Consider the following 21,059-nt stretch of genomic DNA (forward strand, 5'->3'; position numbering starts at 1 on the left):
TCTCTTTTTGCATGACCAAAATTTACTGGCAGATCAAAACTGTTGATTTATGTGTACGTGGACTCATAGAGGAAGGTTGGTCTCGAACTCTGAGAAGGGAAAAGTTTTACTTCTTCATTTGCCTGAGAAACAGTCACAGCCCAGGTCTGATATTGTCTCAGTATAGTGCCAGTCTTCAAGTAGCCTTTTAACTCATCTATTGTTAAATTATAACTGAACTGGTTTGTGAACAAGAGCAAGAAGATATATGAATAAACTGTTTTATTTCTGTAAAACCAACTTCGGAGTGCCTCATTCAAAGACTGGAAATGGGGCGGAGGGATTAACTTGCTAATCACAACAATACATCATTTTTAAAATTGAAACACATTTTTCAGCTTAGGTAATCTAATATAGCTTTATTAATAGGTGGAGTTACTGGAAACACAAGCTTCAGGTGTTCTTTTTTTAATTTCTTATGCTTCATTCATAACATGCTGAGTAAAAGCTAACCATAACTAGCCTTCTGATGAGGACTACGCTTCATATGTAAAAAAACAAAAATGTCTGACTGTGAAGAATCCTTGAAAGAGGACTGATCAAAGGCTTTGAAAAGAGGTAGGCTTAGCACACAATTTAAAAAAAAAAAAAAAAAAAAGGTGGGGGGTTGCTTCAAAACTGCTCTGATGTTTAACAGTGAACACTAATATCTCTGTAATTGTATGGTCATGATTAAACATGACATCCAAAGTACACTCTAGGGTTTGTAATTTAATAAAACACAAATCATAATCACCGAACCTTTATATCAAAGTAGCTGCCATTTTGAAATAGCACTGTTTAGAAGTTTATGCTAGCTGCAAAACACTACGCATGTGCGGTCCTTGTAAGACTGAACAAACTACTGTTTGACCTTCATGCAATGGTACGTGATTTTCTAGCATTTCAGCAGCAGGGTGAACTAGCTTGTGCTTGGAGGGATGCTGCTACTGCTATTTTTTTTATTTTTTTTTAAAGAAAATTAAAGCCTAAAGGCAATCCTGTCCAATACAGCAGCTAAACTGCACATAATTCAAAACTGATATATACACAGAAAATAAATATTTTGTTTTCCATGTCCAGTGTTTTCCAATAGCAAACCTTTAGCAAAGATATAAAAATGAGGGAGTGCTTTCAGAATAAGAGCAAAACTCCCTTTAAACTTCCGAGCTAGCCACAGTGGTGCTGTCAAAAGGGCCGAATGCGTTTGCTACTTGAATGTGCAAATTCCTTACCTTTGCTTACGGATGCATACAGTTAGATGGAATATATCACAGATTAGGCATACAGATACAACAAAAAGAAACAGTATAAATATTTCAAAGTCTCATTAAATGTGCTTTTTGGCATGAAAAAAAAAACCAACAGAGCCAATGAGTTCACTCACCTGGATTGACTTCTTTCTTAGAGTTATGTAACTAAAAACTAAAGCCAAGGGAAAGTTCACATACAGCATATTCTCACAGATTCCTGATCAGTTAACCATCCAGTTTCTTTTTTTGTGTTATGAATGAGAGGGGTTCATGATTTTGACCGAGTGTTCAGTTAATGCTCTGCTGCTCTCGAGTCCTTGCTTTGTTCCCTCAGCTTCACTGACCAAATGGAAAAAACGAGCCCCTCCCGTTGATCTTTCCATCCTGTTACTAAGGCAGCTGGATCGATTCCACGTTAGACGAGTGTGTGGTTGCCATCCCGTACACCTCACTCTGTCAGGGACCAGATGTCTTGGGCAGGTCCTGATTCTCAGCCAAGTGGAGCTTTTGTCTGAACGTGCACACATTAAGGATTCACCACAGAAGGACTTTGAACTGAAAACACATCATTCAAATCCAGCGTCCGCTCCTGGACTGCCGGGGCAATTCCCATAAACAAATAGGCATTTGAGCTAAGAAAAGGATACATTGAGGTGCTGAGCTCCTCCAGCTGCAGAAACAAAGGAGCAAACAGGAGAGAGGGGTATTGAAAACAAAGCCAAAAATAGAAAGTGAAGCACTAGTACCTGGCAGTAATCTCACTGTGGGATCATATTACATAACAGCCTGTGTATTTCAGATCAATATCTGAGTTACGCTCTCATCATTCGACTACAGTGTTTCCAGAAGCAAACGTTAAGCTTCCATACAAAGTAAAGTTGCTTCACAGCCCATCTGCTCTGAAGCCCAATTATCCACTCTGGGTTCAGCTAGAAGCCAGAGTATTCCTGGCAGCAGTGTCTGTAAATGAGTTGAAGGCTTTTTCTCACCTCAGTCACACAGAGCACTGCAGCTTCCCGCAGTGAGCATAGCAGCCCCGGGCGTGGGTAACTACAGTAGGAGCCACACAACAAACTAACAATAGAAACCGTCAAGGCATTCTTAGATGGCGCATCACTGTACCAGAGAGCTTTTTTTTTTTTTTTTTTTTTTTAAACGAGCCAATTTTCATGTGGAAAATTGGCAAAGATTATTACAGTAATAGGATTTAAATTTATTGGTTTGTCCAAATAAAAATAAAAAAAATCCTTCAGTCTATAGTACCATTTATCAAAAGGTTTTTGTTTGGTTGAGATGCCCAATTGTGGAGATATCAGCTCTACAAACTTTCCCTTTCCTCACAGCCTTCTCATGTGGGGGGAAAAACAAACAAAAAGCATCTGAATGTCTTCCTCCAGAAATCATATCACTCAAAAAAACAAAACAACAACCCCACACTATAAAATGTACAGCCACCTAACATTACAGCTCAGCTAAGGAGTACAAGCCTTGGCACTATTTTATGGAGCACTAAGGTGGGATTTGAAAACCAGTTATTATCACCAGGTTAAGTCTTTCTTTTCCCAAGCACAGCCAAACAGTTAACAACATACACATAACTAAGTTTTTACCAAAGCACAATTGGAAATCCTAACATCCATCAGCATGTCCATAGGAAAAATAGATACTAACCAATGAAAACAGGAGCCTCTGAGGAAATATGTAAATAAATGTAAATGAAGGAGAGTCGAAAGTCTAATGTGGGGATTTTTGTTCTTTTTTTTCTTCCCCCGCTACGGACATCCTGATGGATGTTAGGATTCCCAACTGTGCTTCGGTAAGAAAGTTAGTTTTGGTTGTGGTGTGATGTGCATGTAGTAACCTGTTATCTTGTATCTTCCCAGATGTGCCTGGGAAAAGACCAACTTAACTCTGTGAATACTGGGAGTTAAATCACACTTCAGGATTACATAAAATAGTGCTGTTCACATCCTGTGGGCATCGGCTCTGCCAGCCAATTTGTCTGTACACCTGACCCGATGAGGAAAAATCAAACGGGACAATGTTAGACTAGTTAGGTAACATAGACTAATGCAAGTCTATTAGCAGCAACCACAGCTGTTGCATGGAAGACTCGCGTCATCTCCATTCACTCCAGTGGACCTTGTTTTGGGTTTTTTTTTTTTTTAAAGGGTAAGAAGGTAAAAAAAAGAAGTCTGTATTTTATCAGCACACAATGAAACTGTTTGAAGGGTTCATGATCCAGCAAATTCTGAAACCTGGCATGACCCCAAATTAACGGCTCTGGCCAACTAGCCAACCCAGTGAGATCACATTCTGTACAGGCACAAGATGGTGCTACATGTGCTCTAAAACCTTTAAACACTTATTTCTTAAATCCAGCTCTACAGACGGTGTTAAATCTATAGAGGTTTTTTAGAGTAGAGCTCCGTGATGTAAACTAGCATTAATACATGTGGTGTTTCATGTCCACTTTAAAGTGCTGCTGCCACTGGGATTCCTGCTTACGTTGCAGAGCAGGTGTTCCAGGTTGTGGTCGGAAGCACATTTCCTCTGGTCCTCGGAAAGCTCCTCCACGTGGCTGTCAAGGCTGAAGTGCAGTCGTGCCAGCTTCTCCTGCATCTCCCGGACGTGTTCAAGCTGTTCAAAGGAGCATACTTTACCTGGAAACCAGACAGGTTAAACCAGACCTGAATCTGATGGCACATCTCTTGGGATTACATCAAAGTCAAAAGTATTTCCATGGCAGCAGAGGCGTAAAAAATAGCACAGCGTGTATTTGATTTCAGCCTGATTCATGTAACAAAGCCACTTTTCATCCCCCTTTATTTTCAGGCCAGTAACAGAATACTCTCTGGGGGGGGGGGCATCTTATCAAGGTTACCTTACCGAAAGCTTGCAGTTTGCCTGAGTGGAAGTCGTTGAGGAGGTTGAGGAGGCCTCCCTCCATCTCTCTCACATCTGAGACGTCTGTGAGGAAGGAGTGCTGCAGGGGGGACGACTGGACTACTTTACTGGGCCCTGCTGGCTGGGGGGCCCTGGGCTTCTCCCTGTGGGGTCTGACAGAAAAAAAAAAAAGATAACATTGCAACTATTTATTTTTTTTAACATATGACAACATTTAAAAAACAAGCAAAATAAAAACAACACCCGGTCGAACCAAATCTGTATCCTGCTGTATCATCAAATGCAGGTGAATCACAGCGTCGTCTTAGTGAGTTATTTTACTGCTGGTCTTGGAGGAAAACCTGATGCATTAAACCATTTCTTTCTTATTTTGAATGTGAAACACCATTATCCCTGAACATACACATGCTGTCTACCCACCCCCCACAAAGCAGTGCAGTCCTGGTAGGTCTTCCTGCTACTTTAAGACACAAACCTGGTGATCTTTGGTGGAGCAACGACCGCTGCGAACACCTCTTTGGGCTGTCCCGGCGCTCCTATGGACCTTTTATACTTGCCTCTGTTCTTGGGGGAGGGAGGCTGCGGCAGGCCGAGGGAGAAAGTGGCACTTTTGCTGGCAGGCAGGACGGAGAGCTTGCGGGGGTTGATGGGCGGTGGAGGCGGTTGGGGGAGGGACACTTTGGGGCTTCGCTTCTTGCGCTTGTCTTCCATTGTTATTTACTTAGTTCTATTAGGAGAAGCTCCCTGAGGTGCAGCCTGGCTGGTGTGCAGGAAGTCCTGAAACGACAAAGGTAGGAAGTTTGAAAAGCAGCAGCCTGTGGAGAATTGTCATTGTGCCAAAATTAGTGCTGCAGCCCAGAATGCTCCCCTCTGCATGTTTAGGGAAGCTTTAACTGGCTTAACAGCATCCCCAGGTGATTACAGAAAAATCCAAATCAAACATTCCCTCCACTATTTATAATTTGATAAGAAATATATAGGCACATATTTCCTGTATAGGATTTAATTCGGTAGATGTTTAATGGTTTTGCTTCCTTGGTGTTTACAAAAAGGTGAAACTGGAGACTTTAAAGATATTCAAAGTGGAATGAGGTTAGAAAATATGTGTGAACTAAACTGGATGGTGTACATTTTAACTAAACAAGCCTGCGTGAGTGATGAAGAAATCAAGGAACGCACTTTAACAAGAAAAAGGACCCTATTGCACCAAGAGCCTATAAAACAATACGCCATCATTCAAAATAAACATAACTTTTAGACAAAAGGCTCAATGAAAGTCTGTGTTTTCCATTCTTGCGGAGCGTTATGAACCAACACTGTACGATAAAGACATTAAAGGCCATTAGAATTTAATGCGTCAGTCAATAAATGCATTCAGTCTAAATCTTTTATGAATTATGATTTTCACAGAGGCGCATTAGCATTAAAAGACCCGAGCTCGTGTCGGTTTTTAGCGCCGTGAAACTATTACAGCAGAGTGTCTGCGTCTGTCGTTGCTTAGTTACATTTTATGGTGGTCTTGCCTTGGATTTATCGCGCTCTCTCATTACAATGAATGCAATCTCTGTTGTGACAGCAGTTATCTGGTGAACACTGCGCCAGCCTCTGTTCAAAGTAGAAGCCAAAGATGGCCACTACAGTAATACACAATGGCAACTTTCTGCGCTGAAATCCTGCTTTTAGCGTGAGAATTATTCTCCCAAATAAAGAACAATAAGCGGACTGCGGGTCGCTGCGCCACCGGGTTCAGTTCCGTGAAAGGAGACGCGTAAACGGAATGCATCGTCTGCTAATGACACAAATAAGACTTACCGAATCAATTACGCACCAGAGAGCAACGCCGGCAGGGCGCCGGCTCGCATTTCTCCTCCTAGGATTTAAAAGTCCACTTCATATGAATCCTGATGTTAAAAAGAAATTTAATACAGAGGTACAGAACGATCCGTGCAGCCCCGGTGTTTATTACCGATGAAATGTAAAGAGCCTCGATGCCGCGCTTGGCTCGTGCGGAGCTCAGCTGTCGTCTTTATTCCTCTTAAAGGGCCAGTCCACCCGGCCGTGCGCCACGGGGGGAGGAGCGACCGCTCCACGCAGGTTACTGACTGGCAGGATGCTGCTGTGCACCGCCTGAGGATGGCTCTTTGTAAACATCCTACTTACTGCTCCATCAAGGGTGCTACAGAACAAGGCCACACGGGGACGCCAGTGTTCATCTTTTGCTAACATCACTGACGTGTTGCACTGTCAGTATATGCAGGATGTAAACAAGGAATTTCCCCGCTTTTTTGACTTTCCCTGTGGCCATGGGCGTGGGATTTGTTTGATCCGTTGAGGCGTGTGTGTGTGTGTGTGTGTGTGTGTGTGTGTGTGTGTGGGTGGGTGCTTTTTTTCTCCTCAGCTGACAGATGAGGAGAATTTCTAGCCTTTGTATGAAAAGTATTATTTTTTTTCCAACGGATGTTAAACAGAACAAGAGATTTTGAACACAGCATGTCCAAACACCTGAGTTTCATTTTAGATGCAAACTAGCAACATGACTGAAAAAAAGGCTTATAAGTTGACCTGAATTTCAGGCAGAAGTAATGTCCTTATGCTGGGCCTTTTTGTTTCTTGTCACTCCTCCAAGCTGCCTGTGTGTGCAGAACCAGAGGAAAGGATGCAGGATGTGGTATGTGTCTGTTTGTGTCTGGTGCGGATAATTATGTTTAACAAAAAGATTCGGTGGTTGTTTGAATGCAATGCAATGTTTCTCTTACTGCTCAGTAAATTAAACTGACAATGCCACAGAATAGGGAAATGTGGGATCTTGCAACAGCCGAAGCACGATGGCATTGGGACATCTCAGCCTGAGCTCAACCAGCTGGAACATACAGGTCAAACAGTACTATGCAAAAAGCTCAAGCCACCCCTCATTTCTTTTTATTTTGCTCCCAAGGATTCACACTTTCTTAAAAAAATTTTAAAAGTGGTATTGAGCAATAGTTCTCCAGGTTTTTTGGAAGTCTTTAAAAGCTTTTCTTTGGACATTGGCTGCTTCTTCATTCATTTTCAATCCAGTTCTTGTCTTACTATTTTCAAAGGAATGGTGTTTTGTTTCCTAAGCTACATAACACTAACTGATTAAATAATTCAAACATAAAAAAGCACCTTGATGCATTCTCAATCATCCAGGAAAGTAAATCTCCAAAGTTGATTCTGTTCATCTGGACGTAGCGTTTTGTGGGAGAAACGTTTTGTCACTCATCCAAGTGACTTCTTCAGTCTCAGCTGACTGCAGGTTTCCCCAATCTTATAAACAGTACATTTGCATAATGACTGAAACCAGCCCACTGAGGAACAATGTTTATAAGATTGGGGAAACCTGCAGTCAGCTGAGACTGAAGAAGTCACTTGGATGAGTGACAAAACGTTTCTCCCACAAAACGCTACGTCCAGATGAACAGAATCAACTTTTGGAGATAAAAAAGCGCCTAATTCAAGGGATGTAACTAGTGTTGTGTCTGTAAACTTCAATGTCTCAATGAAAGAAGGTCAAGAAGCCATCGCTAAGGAAGGGAAACTGTGACAAAAGCCTGAGGTATGCAAAATTAAACAAGAACTGGACTGAAAATCAGTGGCAACAGGTCTTTTGGACCTGTGAATCAGTGTTTCTATTTTCTAAAAAGAGAAGAAACTGTAGTTTTTAAATTCTAAACTTAATGCTTGGAGTCTGGCGAACACCAAGGCATCAAACGGCAAAGGAATCCTTCATGTTTAAATCAATCCCAAAAGAAATAGCATGTAGGATGATTTCACTCCTGCATGGAGTTCCCATTATGAAGGAATCAACAGGGACGACTATTCATCATTATTATTTTTAAAGGAATTTTGTAATCAGCATGGACTGAGAATAAAACAAAATTCAACAAGGTTTAAAGTAATACAAAAATATTTCTTTTTATTATGGCAGGTCAGAACAAAAATGTGACACAAAAATGCCGTTTGTAGAAAAAATACAGAGATCTTAGGCATGTTTATCTTGTTCCAAACGTGAGTGAGACGAACAATAACTTAAGTCTAACTAACTTTGTGGTCTGATGAGTTGTTTGAGTATGAGTATGCCTTTCCAAGAACTATTCTGTCTCTGAGGAGCTTGAAGAAGGCGTAGTAGTTGCTGAAGAGAATCAGGGCCAGCGATATCGTCTGATGCCACTTTTCCGAGCATATCAACGAGTAGAGCTGGTAGAATATCATGGCACCTTCGAGGATGATGAGTATGTTCAATATTCGTAAAGGCTTGTTGAAGAAGAACTAGAGGAAGAAAGAGGATCAGTGTGAGCACAGCTCTGTAAATGCTCTGATACAAGTTCTGGTTCTACAAGACCTCTTCATTTAGGTCTACTCACATAGAAGCGATAATGGGAAACATCTGATGGGACTGCAACATTATAGTGGCCCATGGCCTTATATACATTCTTATTATGTTTTACCAGGACTCCCTGTGGCCACATGTACTCTTCAGTCCATCTGTGTACAAAAAACAGGTAACAGTTAGCTTTAAATCTGACTAAAATTAGTCTGACTGAACATAAAATGCAATAAACTAAAAGCAGTGCATACATATGCTGGAGGACGTTGGAGCAGAGTGAGGGATCTACTTTTTGCCAGCAGCCGAGGTGGGCTGCAGCTTTGTGAAGCAGGTCACAATATCGTGGGGGCAGCAAATGCCTCATGAGGATGACTGAGGTGCTGACTGACACCAAGATGAAGAGCTCACAAGACCATCGCTTATCCACATACTGGGTACTCTGAAGGCAAATATGCAGACACTTTGAGAAAAGCTCGTAAATCATACTGAATTAAAGTTGCAGTGAAGTCCAACAGTTTCCTACCTTGACAAACCACACGGGTACGAATGCCACATAGTAAGCACTGAGCATTGAGCTGACCAACACCTCCTTCATCCTCCAGTTAAAATCCATCTTCAGGTATTCCACCTCCTTGCGGATTAGGTCAGGGGATAGGCAGCAGGCGTGAGTGGGCATGGCCTGGACACCATACAGCTGGCTTGTGTGCTGTTTCCATGTCTCCTTGAGCACAGTCAGATAATCCCTGCCCCGGCCGACGCTGCCGACCTCTTTGGAGCCGATGCTGGTGATGGGTGAGAGCGGACCTGCTCGTCGGAAGTCACAGCTCAGTCGGAACAAGGGAATATACATCCCAAATCTGTGGGGGTGGGAGGGGCGACAGTTAATTTCTACAGACCATAGCAAGACTACAGCTGGGGTTGTAGTAGAAAAGTAAAGAGCATAAACAGAGTCACAGATCTTTGTCATATTAATTCAATACTCCAATAATACCACATATGGTTTAATATTGCACATGACACACCAACTGCACATATTCTTGCTAGCTCATTTTCCTAGAGCCACCAATGGAAAAATATTTCCACAGGATATGTCAACATATTTAAACACAGGACCTGCATGGTATGCTCATAATGATTCCTTAGATGATTCCTTTCAAAAAATAAATAAATAAAAATAAAAATCCACAGTCATGGATCAAGATTTGTCCATAGTAAACCAAAGGCTCTGTAATCAAGCACTCCGAGGTTCACCAAACAGAACTAGATCTGCCTCTTGAAATGACATACAAACAAGCCACGCTATCAAATATGACAGAGAATAGGAGCTGTAACTGGATTTCTTTATCTGAATATTAATGTGCAGCCAACCAAAGCTGTGTTTTAAGTAGGGCACCAAACAGAGCATGCAAACAAGATGTGCATGTTCACTGGCATAATGTGGTTCACACAACTTTTAAGAGAGGGCAAAAGCTGTGTATACTACAACAACTGGTTTCAGTCCAAATGTTTCATATCTATAAGTTAACGGCATGTGAAACATTAGAGGGAGCAAACATAGCTCAAAACAAAAGTTATTTGCACTTAAAATTCCTTATGGCGTTTGTGGCCTGTTAATCAGGGGTTAATGTGGGCGGGAACAGTGGTTAAAAAGCAGATGGCTGAATCTACTAAGAGCAGTAACCTTCAGAGCGAGCAGCCATGCAGGTCAGCTGATCACAGCACAAAGAAAACAAATGAAGCCATATTAAAACATAACAACTGTTCAATCAGTGTGAAAAAGACAACAAAGAATCAATAAAACAAGGAAGCCTTCATATACTATACTTACGGGTAGCAGAGGAAGAGCAGGCTGAGGACAGAATAGGTTCTGAAGAGGTAAATGAGAGAGCGGCACAGGCTCCAACCTGTCAGCGTTAGCACTGCAAACCGCGCCATCACTAAAAAGATCGAGTGAGGGAAAGAGAGTTTCCCACTCTGTGACGCCTGAGGCAGAGGAGAAGAGAAGAGAACAGTCAAATCTTTCACAGCAGGACATGATCAAAGATGTCTGAGAAATCAAGCACAGCAAAAAAAAGCACGTAAAGAAAAATCGGATCCATTGAAATTCTTAAATTCTTAAAAGTGTGCTTCAGGCATGTATCTGAAGATACTGTTTTACTAAAATGTTGCCTTTAGAAGAATCTTTTAAAAAGGAAACCATTAAACTGAAGCTGAGCTGTGTGCAGACTGATTTCTTTCTTACGTCTCTGTTTCATCTGGCCTTCTCGGCTGGAAATTTCCTTATAAGTATGAAAAAAAAAGAATGGGGTACAGTCTTTCTGCATGAGGTGTTTTTGAGAGTCTTGGATTAATAAAAAGTAAAGTGACACAAAAGCCAATAACTGAATTCTTACCTCTTTAACAATGGCTGCAATTAACCTCCTTGCTAGTATGATGATCGTGAACACCAGCATGTTATAATCAATAAGATGGAAGTTCTGTAAAAACATAGATTTTTGCTCCCATGAGATTTTCCACATCTTCTGTATAAACTGTGCCTACTGGCCTACATAGAAGTTGATCAACAAAGCAATTGCTGAAAGCATCTTTGTCAAAACACTGGACACCCAAGTACTCACCAGTGATGTGTGTGAGGGAGGGTGAGATGCGGGGTACCACCACACAGTCTTGTAGATGTTGACATAGTGCACAAAGAGTGCAATGAGGTGGCAGAAGAAAAGATGGAGCTCGAACAACACATTTCGATCCACGGACAACTCTGGGATCTTGCAGTGCTTCAGAGGAACCACGGTCTGGGCCGCGAGAGGAGGACTGGACATGCACGTCCCTGGGCTGTTCCTGCTGACAGATCAGATGGCACAGAAGTTCCTGAAGCGGCCACGGAGGCGGCGCACGCAGACAAATCGGGAGCAGTGTATCAGAGTTTGACCTACCTCGTGCGAGATCTCACCCCTGTGACCGGGGAGCTGGTTGTGTGGTTTCCATTGCCAACTGAGCCTGAATCACTGCTTAACGGAGGTCTGCAGTACGTGGTACGATTCGCTCCTCTCCTTCCACCAGCCATTGTGGACACACCCACGGCACACCTCTTTCAATTGTTTTGGTGATATGTCCTCTCCGTGTTTTTGTACCTGTTCGTACAAAGGCAGCAGGCGAGAGGATTCATATAGAATATCTGGCCAATACTAAATATTTATTGTGATTTAAACCAATCTGTAGTATCTATCTATCTATCAAGAAAGACACACGATACTGCCTTAAAACTAGTTGTTAAGTTGACATTGTGAATGGCTCAAATAATAAAACGAGGCGTGCACAGAGCCCAAACAAACAGCAAGGAGACCCCGCTGCAACATGAAGATCTGACATCAAGTGAATCATAAATATGCATGACAAAGAAGTTTTCACCAGCTGCAAAAGCATCCCTCGCTCTAAAGTGCAAGTTTTTGCGGAAGCTGATATTAAAAGCTAAGCTAAATAGCTACACCATTTGCTTCACTCGCGGGTGAAATTTTTTTAGAAAACCGTGTGTGTTAGAGATACAGGGCTGCAAGGCGAACACAACGTGGAGCTACACAATGAGGCACAGACCCCAGTCTGTCCGCCAAGAGCATGCTTGACTAAATATCAAGACTGAGGCCTAGGCTAGCAGTAGCTCTGACTAGCTAGGTAGCTTCTAACCCACCAAACAGGCTAGACAAGGAAATGTACGCTTACCAGTGTCTGATGTCTGAGTCAGATGCTGCTCTGTAGCAGAGATAATAAACTAAACACAATAAATTTTTAGAATATTTATTGAAATAATGGCGTGTATGTCACTGACAGCAGCAGAAACACTCATTGTTGATGTGAAACTAGCCGTAGACAGACGGCGGAGCGGATATGTTAGCGAGCTGTGGGAGGAGAGTCATTTAAAGGGATATTCCACTCATATTTAACCAAGAAAGGAAAGAAAGGTGTTTTTATCGATTAAAATGACGATTTAACATAGAGGTATAAGACTAATTTCAGTTCATGTGTCAGATACACGGAGTCTACTCTACTTTGAAAAACATCCTCCATATATAATTGTTGCTCCTTTACTGTAAAGACATTTTCTTTTAATGTACAATAAATCTTTGTTTTTTGGGTTTTTTTTTTTTTTTACATATTTCGGTAATTCTATCTTGATTTTTCCACTGAAAATTTTCTGAGCTGTTTTGCACCTTTTGAAAAGCCTCTCTGTTTCCTTATACTTGGTAGTATACGATCACAGTTTTCTCTATATAATTTTTACGTATTAAGTATGTAAACATTATCTAACATTTCCCTACGTATTATTATATATAAATAAATTATAAAATGAATTAATAAATGATACAATTCTTATACAATATATATAGTACGCACAAACTATAATATAGATATGTATATAGAGTATAATAACTGTAGATACATTGTATAAAAATATGCAATTATTACTGTAATTAATACTCTAACTTTTAATCATAAAAAATGTTAAGGCACGGAAAATGTCCTATTTTTCTACTCTCACTTACCTTAAAAACATTTTTTATTTATTTTAAAAGTGAATTTGTATATTACACAATTAAAAAATGGCAAGTTTTTCGTGTTTTGATGTAGTACAAAACTACTTATTTACTTTGGTGTAGGATGCCATGCTGTAGACAATGACTCTGTCAGTAAGAAGGCTGTAAAACCAATGAAAATACATCAGATTTTATGCCTTGATGTTACAGTTTTCACATTTCTCAATGTCATTCAGTTGGCCGGATTGGAGTCTTTGGTGCGCTGGTTCTGACCCGTAATCAAGGAGGTGTTGAATGAGATACAGTGTGGTTTATCACTGTGTATTTGCGCAATTTGCTGTATGGTTTTTGTTTATTCAATTATTTATTAACATTTTACAGTTTTGAAATTTCTTTGTAGTTGGCCACGCGATGAATACTCTCCAGTGAACAGTTTTCTCTTCTTTGTATGTTTTTCTTGACTGATAATTTAAATCACAGTCCACTGCGGGAAAAAAAATAAAATGTTAATTTTACCTTTGCTGATGACTTTTTGGCTCAGTACCTGCTCCATTTATGGTGTAGTGTCTATTTTTCTTACTTTTATTAATTTTAAAGAGCCCTCTATTTATATTAATAACCTTTCTATAAAATAAAATAAATCCAGGGTTGCTCAGCGGTTTCTTAGCCAGGATGCTGTAAAACTCACACTCACTGTGTGCGGTTCCTTCTTCAGTACTTGTAGGTAGGTTACAAAGGTTGTTGATGCAAAGTACGGGAAAACACCTGAAATGTACTCCCTTCCTTCTGTGCAGTATTTTGCAGAGCAATGCTAAGCCATCCAGCGGGCCAGACTGGACCACTTAGTTGGCCACATCTAGCCTGTGAGCCATATCTTTAATTTCCCTGTTTCTGCACAGGATAATAAAAGTGACCTTTGTACAGATCAGTCTGCAATAACTGTAATGCATCTCTGTATAATTTTATAGCTTGGCTTGACTGTTTTAAATTCATGAAATACTGCCAGTTACCAACAGTGGTTTACGTGGTACAAAAAATGATCAAGGTAAGTGGTGACAATAAAATATCTAACCTATCCAATCCTTTTTATATTTTGCAGTAATTCAGTTATTCTACAGAGCAGATGCCGCAATATAATACTTAGTTATAGCTATAAAACCCTAATAAAACATTTGAATATTGCCTCATTGGTAAATAAAACTGAATACATATTTTAAGTTTAGGGTTAAAAACTTGACACATTCTGTTCCTGTAGCTTAGATCAGGTAAAAGCAGCATAACAATGTTTTTTTTCCACGTAGAAAAGCTAAGGGAAAAAAAACAATGGAGCCTGACTGATGTTAAAATTAGTGAGTGGGGGGAATTCGTGTTAAATGGACTGTAAAAGCAGCCTTTGGTCTTATAGAGGACATTTAAAGGGATCATTAGTCTAAAAGCCAAAAATCTAAATTAACAGACTACTTTTCCCATTTACTGGTGCCCTGCTGAACAAAAATCTCATTATAGCTCATGTGTAGATGGACGTTAGATTAGATCTTGCAAGAAAAATCTGTCTTGCACTTACATGTTTAGAAAAGTGTGTCCAATATCCAAAGATTAAATTCTCATATAATTAAAAAGGGACAAAAATGAATGGCTTTCATTTTAAAAATATAGTTTTATTGATTTACTTCATGAGATAATGACAAACATCCTGTCAGCTCATTATCATAAAGAATAATAAGGCACCATTAATAGAAATCTGTCATTTTTTATTCTTTTATTGTTAAATAAAAATGCAGTTAAAAAGAGTAAAATCTGTACAGATTCAAGAACGAACATTCACTTAATGCCCGTACACCCATCAATGCTAAAGCAATCTTACACAAAATTCAAGCTCTCTCTCACTCCCTGAGGGGAAAAAAGAGAAAAGACGACTCCGTCTCAGAGACACTGCAAGGCCTCTGCTCTTTCCAGGAACGTCAATGGACCTGCTAACGACAGAAAGGAGAACTTAATCAGACGTAACACAACAAAGCCAACACCTATGTGGCAATTTCCATTTAACTGACCTTAAAAGGTCTGCCAACGCCAGAGTTCAAAATATCAACTGCACCTACGCAGTTCTCAGGCAACCTAAGAGGAGAAAACCAAATGAGATCTGGAAAGTACAAGTGCCAACATTCAAACACAGCAGGTAAAAACATGCAAACAGAAACTAATTTTATATTAAAAGTATCATGCAACTCAAGCGGGTTTTTTTTCTTTCGTCTCCACCAATGAGTTTTAAGGCTTTGAGAGTGCTACTAGTAATTTTCATTTAATCTACAATCTATAAAATTATCAAGATGTAATAAGTATTAGGTGAAATGAATGGGCAATTCTCGTTTTGTTTCTTTTTAACTTTGAGCAAGAGTTGCATCAACACCATATCTGTTTTGTGCGGCTTGTTTGGCCTGGAATAAACTACTAATAGCATAATTTTGTAATTAAAAATATGTTTTTGATGTTTTGGATGACTTGCATTACTTGGATGTTTTGCACAGAAAAAAAAAAAAAAAAAAATCTAAAATGAGTGTTGGGGTTAGTTTTACCTTCTTGTGGCGATCTTTAGGCTTTTAGAATCCTCTCCCTCTGCGATTTTTTTCTTTTATAAAAACCAGCCAGCATGACTTTGCATCAAAGTCAAGTAAGATCCCTGCAAGCTTGATTTGAAATACTGTTGAAATTCGGTTATTTCAAGCGGCTGAAGATGCACGGCTCTCTTGAGAGCTTGAAGAGATGCACTAACTAAAGGTTAAATGACAATACATGTTCAAGCACTAATATCACTTTCAAGTCAAACATGTATTTGGCAGCACATTACTTCAAGGAACGATGAGCTTTATTTAATTTCAGTTTTCTTCCCTCCCCCCTTTTTCTTTTTTTTTTTAAGGTGGTATTACAAGTGGCATTTAGATAAAGTTTTGAAGACAGGCGAAGAGGATGGACGTCTTGTGGAAAAAACAAAACCCAAAAACAAAAAACCAAACACTGCTTTTGAATTTTAAAAATCAAAGTTGACGTGTATACATACAGCTTATTCAGCATTGTTGAAACCCACTGAGGACCATTTTCACAAACTGGAGATAATCCTTTGGTACAACAAAGGCAAAAAATACCATGTTTAGGTTGATTAAAAAGAAACTAGAAACTTTATTGAAACACGCACTGCAGAAAGACATTGATTTTTTTTGGGATGTGTTTAGTTACCTATTTAGTCAAAAGGTACACAAGCATTAAGCATTTTGGAGACGGCACGACTTAAGCATACACAGTTTTCCTAAGGTTATATACAAAAAGACTGAGTTGGCTGCAGTCTTACGTACACAGCAAGTTATTAATCCTTCAAGCTTTACAAGAATTAGTCGATCAGCGATGATTTTGCAAGTAATAGAGCGACTTTTCATAAAATACCAATTGTAAAAGGGTGGCAGAAAATAGAGGCCTTTATTCTTCATCAAATGGATTTCTACAGTTATTTTTTGTTTGTTTGCTTTTTGGGGAGTAAAGTCACACGACTAGATTTGTAATGCAATATAAACAAATAAGACCGTTTTAATCAAAATGGTTGTATTTGAGTTTGCAACTAAATCTGTTTAAGTTATTGTAATTTTACAAATAGAGTCATTATGAATAATTTTTGTCCAGTCATGAAGGACTTTTTTTCGTTTTACAAAAAAAAAAAAAAAAAAAAAATGCAGCCTATGTGAGAAAATTTTAATCGCCACAATCACAGTTTGTGCAGGAACCATTAACAAAAATATTAACCATCAAATATCTAACAAAAACAAAAAACAAAACTAAGTCATTTTGTTAGTTATGTTTATGTCACTAAGACCTCAACTATGCAACTGAAACAGATAAACAATGGGGAGAAAAAAAAAATCTTTCATGTTGCTCCTCTGGCACTAGGATACATCCAACAAAATGTCCTAAGTTAAAAAAAAAAAAAAAAAAAGAAGAAAAATGTTTTAAATAAAACCATAAAAAAAGGAAACGAGAGGGAAATTACTTTTGTAAAGTTAAGCGTGAGTTACAATCACAGACAGTTGCCACTGCAACTCTCTACCAGTAGTTGTTCAGTATCTTGGGTAAGGATGCTCTCTGTACGATCCCTTTGTCTGCCTAGGTGGAGGGGCTTTGCCTCCAGCCCCGGCACTGGACCAGGAGTTGTCCCAATCATCTTGAGCTACAAGAAGTCACAGAAACAACAAAAAAAGAAAAAAAAAGGTGCAAACACATAAGCTAAAAGTCTGAAAGCAATAAAGCAAAAATAACAAGACATCAGATTTAAAGACTTACCATAACCAGACTCATATGATGGATCCTGAGCTTCACCGTGTCCATAATCATAATACTCTGTATCCCTGAGGGGACATCATCAACAAGGGTTAAGACAGTATACTCCCAATTAAAAACAAAACAAAAAACATTAAAAGAGACATGTTACATAAATTAAACTTGACTTACGCAGGTGCAGAAGGCTGGCTATAATAACTATCATATCCCTCATATGCCGGCTCTGCATAAGAGTCATCATATGCAGGCTAGATAGAAAGAAAGAAAAGAGGCAACATCATGAATCTGTGCCATTCCCATTCATGCCAAAAATGCTGTCAAATAGGATTCAGGACTTACATAATCATCATAAGCATCAGGCTTTGACCCTGTTGCTGAAGGTGGAACCTGGTGTTGCTGGTGAGACAAGGCTGCCGAGGGGAGCATCCTGGGAGCTCCTGCTGCAGGCGGTCTGGAGCGAGGAGCAGAGCCTCCTCTAGTAGGAGCAGAAGGAGGTCCACCCCGACCAGACGGAGCGCCTCTTGGTGCGCCACCTCGCCCCGGTGCTCCGCGTGGAGCCCCACCGCGCATCGCTCCTCGAGGAGCCCCACGTGGCATTCCTCGGCCCCTGTGGAGGGTTAAATCAATACCATTAACCTACTTTGCCAAACCAGATGCAAAAAACAGACTCCATGTTAGTGTTCCTGCAGCTCTCAACTGAAAACTAACATACATTTTAGTTTGCTGACAAACATTTGTAATTTTAAGTTTGTGTGAATCTGTCAAGACTCTAGTTGCACATCTGCAGCAAGCACATACACTCAACCCGTTAAGGCATTCTTTTCAGGCAAATGTGTTACCAGACACAACATGTATTGTAGTACACTATGTCGCAGATTCCATCGCATACCTTGGTCCTCCAGCACCAGGTGGTCCACCTCTGCCCCTTCCTAGAGGACCACCTCGCCCCCTCGAACCATCCTGGGATCCATTCAGGAACAGAGGATCCATGTATGGATCGTGCTCACCAGGTTCCTGTTCATGTGGCAACAGTCAAACATGCATACCATTATTGCAGAGCATTGAGGAATCAGTGGATCTCTGTTAGAAAGTTTGATTCTTGTATCAAGAGGTGTCTCCGCACACATACCGGGATAAGGAACTTCTTCACCTCCTCCATGGCGTGAGCCATGCGGAGGTACGCTTCTGGTATGGGTGCCGTCACCTCGATGAACACATGCAGCTCCATGGCGAGGTGAGCATATTTAGCTTCACCCCCCTTTCTAAATTCTTCCTCCTAAAAACAATGAACGCACAAAACTCTATAGCCAGAGTAGTGATGCAGGGCAATGAGACAGAAGCAAAGGAAACAGCTACACAAACCTTGTTCTTGTCCCTCATGGAACCTTTACCCAGAACTGAAATCTTTGCTCCGGTGTCCTCTTGTAGCCTCTTGATCGTGCTACCCTGAGGTCCCAAAAGCTTTCCCACAAAGTTGACCTGCAACAAATTCATAATTCACGTGAGCACCTCAGAGAAAGCTCTCTTAGGTGAAAAAACCCTAATTAAGTAGAGTGTGAGAAATCAGTACAATTGCTAATCTGTTAGATCAGCTGATTGAATCACCTAGGTGGTTAAGGCTCTATGTAAATGGAAAAGACATACCCTAGGGTACTGCTTGGTGGGAATGAGGACACGCTCCTTGAGCTTCAGATTCTTGGTTGCAAACAGGTCCAGGTAGGTTTCCTTCTCAGGCTCTTTCTTAGTTTCACCTTTCTGGATCCTCTCAATCTCTGCGGGAATTAAACACGATTAAAAAGCTGGTATTCATGAACAAATGCATTTCAAATAATAGACGAAAGCTTTCGGTTTGTTTGTTTTTTTTTCGGGGGGGGTTTGTTAGATGATATGGGATATGATCCCCTGCATCATCCGAAGAATAAACGGCAGGTTAAGCTTTGGTTGTAGTTAGCAAAGCGCCGCCTCGAAATCGCAGCAGTTCGTCGTTAAATATCGGTGTTAGCTGATGACTAAAATCGCATGAGATCCAGTGATTCAATTGCACAGCTTCAAATACACACTGGACAACGACCCGACCCACATCGCTATCAACCACGTGCTTAATGCGCCATTGTTCAGGCCTCTCGACTCGGCTAAGGGGCCAGAAACAAAAAACAGGCCCCGACTCGAGCTAACTAGCCCGTGTTAGCCTTTACGTTAAAGCAAATAGCGAGATTACCTGCAGATATGAGTTTCATTGCATGCGTGAACGATGAATCCAGGCTGTCCTTTTCAGCCAGGAGCTCCGGGAGGTACTTAGTGTCTTCCATTTTGATCTTATTCTCTGCTGGGCTTGACTCTACGGCAGGCTCTGTGTTGCTCTTATTAGCACTCGCTTGGCTCATAACGCGCGAACGAAGCCCCGCTCAGTTCGTTAAGCTTCTCCCCCTTAAAACGAAAATGCAACAACAAGGAAGACGGTGTAGTTAGCAAAGGGCCCACCGGCGTCTTCTCCACTGCAAGTCGTTGCACTCTTCCTCAGCAGACAAAGGAGGGATGGCGCAGCTGCATTTCAGTGAGGGGGAGGAGGGAACCCGGAAGAAGACAGTGACGTCACTGTCATACGCTCCAGAGCCCTGAATACCTGCTGTTACAGCGCTGTGCCAAAGTCAGAGCAAACCTTGTTTTAAGTCTGCTTTTTCATCCATTTCAGGGGATTTCTTTTAAGGTACTTTACCCAAACTTATGATCCATTCATTGTAATTTTATCTTTAGGCTCTTTCTTAATAGCAGCCTGTTGCAAAAACACATAATTTGTCGCCATTTCTTTAATTGATTGTATGGAAAATTCCAAAGAAACCAGGGTTGACAGGGATAAAACAAGGAGCTATTACCGCAAAATCATCTCAGCACGGTGTGGAGCGTGCTCCACTTTCCTCAAAAACCTTGAGGAAAATAGAGGACAAAAAAAAAGGTAGTAGGCCTAAACAGCCATCTACAGCAGATGAATGTTATATGAAAGCAATGTCCTTAAGAAACAGCGGGAGGAATATAGCATAGACCTGACACAGGACCTGAGAGATGCATTTATCCCTTCAGGTGATCCATCTATAGTTCAGAGAAGCCTCAAAGCCTGGTCTCAGTGGAAGAGTGGCCATAAGAAGCCATTTCCAAGGAAGGGAAACATGGAGAAAAGGGCTGAGGTATGCCAAATTACATGAGAACTGCACAGTGGTAGAATGTTTTACTGAGTGACCATCATCAATATTTGCAGAGGAGGTCAGAAAGCATAACTACAGTGAGTGTCTATAGTCATCTGAATGCCTACAGTCATCTCTTTGTGGCTACATTGTAGCCAGTGGTTTTGCTGATGTTGGCAAAATAGTTGGAACTATGAACACAGAAAAGTATAGTCAAAATTTGATCCACCATGCAGTAATATCTGAAAAACTGACTGTGAACGGTTTCATTTTTCAGCGTGAAAATGATCGCAAACACACTGGCAATGCAGTAAAAGCATAGAAAAAAAAAAACATTACCAGTCATGGACTGGCCTCCCCAGAGCCCAGACCTCAACATTAATGAAACAGCATCGGATGATCTTATCAGAGAACAGAACAAAAAAAAGGCACCCAACAACCAAAGAAGAGCTTTGAATGTCCTTCAAGAAGCAGGAAATTGTAGCCTGATGAAATCAACCAGCAC

The 21,059-nt window shown here is 40.6% G+C and overlaps 3 protein-coding genes across 8 annotated transcripts; all 3 read right to left on the minus strand.

Moving 5' to 3' along the window:
* Positions 1–246: 246 nt before the first annotated feature.
* ccdc28b (coiled-coil domain containing 28B) lies at positions 247–6,195 on the minus strand. 2 transcript variants are annotated; one of them, XM_039602884.1, is made up of 6 exons: positions 6,007–6,195; positions 4,654–4,955; positions 4,161–4,330; positions 3,780–3,934; positions 1,919–1,941; positions 247–1,782 (listed from the first exon to the last, which is right to left on the minus strand). In XM_039602884.1, the coding sequence occupies exons 2-6, from the start codon at positions 4,887–4,889 to the stop codon at positions 1,728–1,730; spliced, it is 639 nt and encodes a 212-aa protein (XP_039458818.1). In that variant the 5' UTR covers positions 4,890–4,955; positions 6,007–6,195; the 3' UTR covers positions 247–1,727. The 2 variants fall into 2 exon arrangements, with proteins under 2 accessions (XP_039458818.1, XP_031598251.1); XM_031742391.2 differs by having other exon boundaries at positions 5,991–6,195.
* Positions 6,196–8,088: 1,893 nt separating this feature from the next.
* Positions 8,089–12,630, minus strand: tmem39b (transmembrane protein 39B). Of its 2 annotated transcripts, none has more exons than XM_031742396.2 (9): positions 12,244–12,630; positions 11,460–11,657; positions 11,145–11,364; positions 10,920–11,003; positions 10,355–10,509; positions 9,050–9,383; positions 8,778–8,965; positions 8,564–8,684; positions 8,089–8,468 (listed from the first exon to the last, which is right to left on the minus strand). In XM_031742396.2, the coding sequence occupies exons 2-9, from the start codon at positions 11,588–11,590 to the stop codon at positions 8,235–8,237; spliced, it is 1,467 nt and encodes a 488-aa protein (XP_031598256.1). In that variant the 5' UTR covers positions 11,591–11,657; positions 12,244–12,630; the 3' UTR covers positions 8,089–8,234. The 2 variants fall into 2 exon arrangements, with proteins under 2 accessions (XP_031598256.1, XP_031598255.1); XM_031742395.2 differs by having other exon boundaries at positions 11,145–11,367; positions 12,244–12,626.
* A 2,155-nt stretch (positions 12,631–14,785) lies between these two features.
* khdrbs1a (KH domain containing, RNA binding, signal transduction associated 1a) lies at positions 14,786–19,956 on the minus strand. 4 transcript variants are annotated; one of them, XM_039603270.1, is made up of 11 exons: positions 19,594–19,956; positions 19,020–19,147; positions 18,738–18,854; positions 18,505–18,651; positions 18,265–18,389; positions 17,715–17,982; positions 17,547–17,623; positions 17,379–17,443; positions 17,089–17,265; positions 15,107–15,170; positions 14,786–15,025 (listed from the first exon to the last, which is right to left on the minus strand). In XM_039603270.1, exons 1-9 carry the CDS (start codon positions 19,757–19,759, stop codon positions 17,156–17,158), a joined length of 1,203 nt encoding a protein of 400 aa, XP_039459204.1. In that variant the 5' UTR covers positions 19,760–19,956; the 3' UTR covers positions 14,786–15,025; positions 15,107–15,170; positions 17,089–17,155. The 4 variants fall into 4 exon arrangements, with proteins under 4 accessions (XP_039459204.1, XP_039459205.1, XP_039459202.1 ...); XM_039603271.1 differs by having other exon boundaries at positions 14,786–15,028; XM_039603268.1 differs by having other exon boundaries at positions 14,800–15,025; positions 15,107–17,265.
* Positions 19,957–21,059: the final 1,103 nt, after the last annotated feature.

The sequence above is a fragment of the Oreochromis aureus genome, linkage group 19, assembly GCF_013358895.1.
Source record: "Oreochromis aureus strain Israel breed Guangdong linkage group 19, ZZ_aureus, whole genome shotgun sequence".
In the NCBI taxonomy this organism is placed as follows: domain Eukaryota; kingdom Metazoa; phylum Chordata; class Actinopteri; order Cichliformes; family Cichlidae; genus Oreochromis; species Oreochromis aureus.

Excerpts from the sequence above, each read along its gene's own strand:
- khdrbs1a (XM_039603270.1), bottom strand. The coding sequence starts at position 19,759 with ATGAGCCAAGCGAGTGCTAATAAGAGCAACACAGAGCCTGCCGTAGAG. Across the intron at positions 17,983-18,264 it reads CCTGGTGCTGGAGGACCAAG|GGGCCGAGGAATGCCACGTG; the intron begins GTATGCGATGGA and ends AACCCTCCACAG. Across the intron at positions 17,444-17,546 it reads AGCCAGCCTTCTGCACCTGC|GGATACAGAGTATTATGATT; the intron begins GTAAGTCAAGTT and ends ATGTCCCCTCAG.
- ccdc28b (XM_039602884.1), bottom strand. The coding sequence starts at position 4,889 with ATGGAAGACAAGCGCAAGAAGCGAAGCCCCAAAGTGTCCCTCCCCCAA. Across the intron at positions 3,935-4,160 it reads AGGCAAACTGCAAGCTTTCG|GTAAAGTATGCTCCTTTGAA; the intron begins GTAAGGTAACCT and ends TCTGGTTTCCAG. Across the intron at positions 1,942-3,779 it reads TGGAACACCTGCTCTGCAAC|CTGGAGGAGCTCAGCACCTC; the intron begins GTAAGCAGGAAT and ends TTGTTTCTGCAG.
- tmem39b (XM_031742395.2), bottom strand. The coding sequence starts at position 11,590 with ATGGCTGGTGGAAGGAGAGGAGCGAATCGTACCACGTACTGCAGACCT. Across the intron at positions 11,004-11,144 it reads CTCCCTCACACACATCACTG|AACTTCCATCTTATTGATTA; the intron begins GTGAGTACTTGG and ends ATGTTTTTACAG. Across the intron at positions 10,510-10,919 it reads TTGCAGCCATTGTTAAAGAG|GCGTCACAGAGTGGGAAACT; the intron begins GTAAGAATTCAG and ends CCTCTGCCTCAG.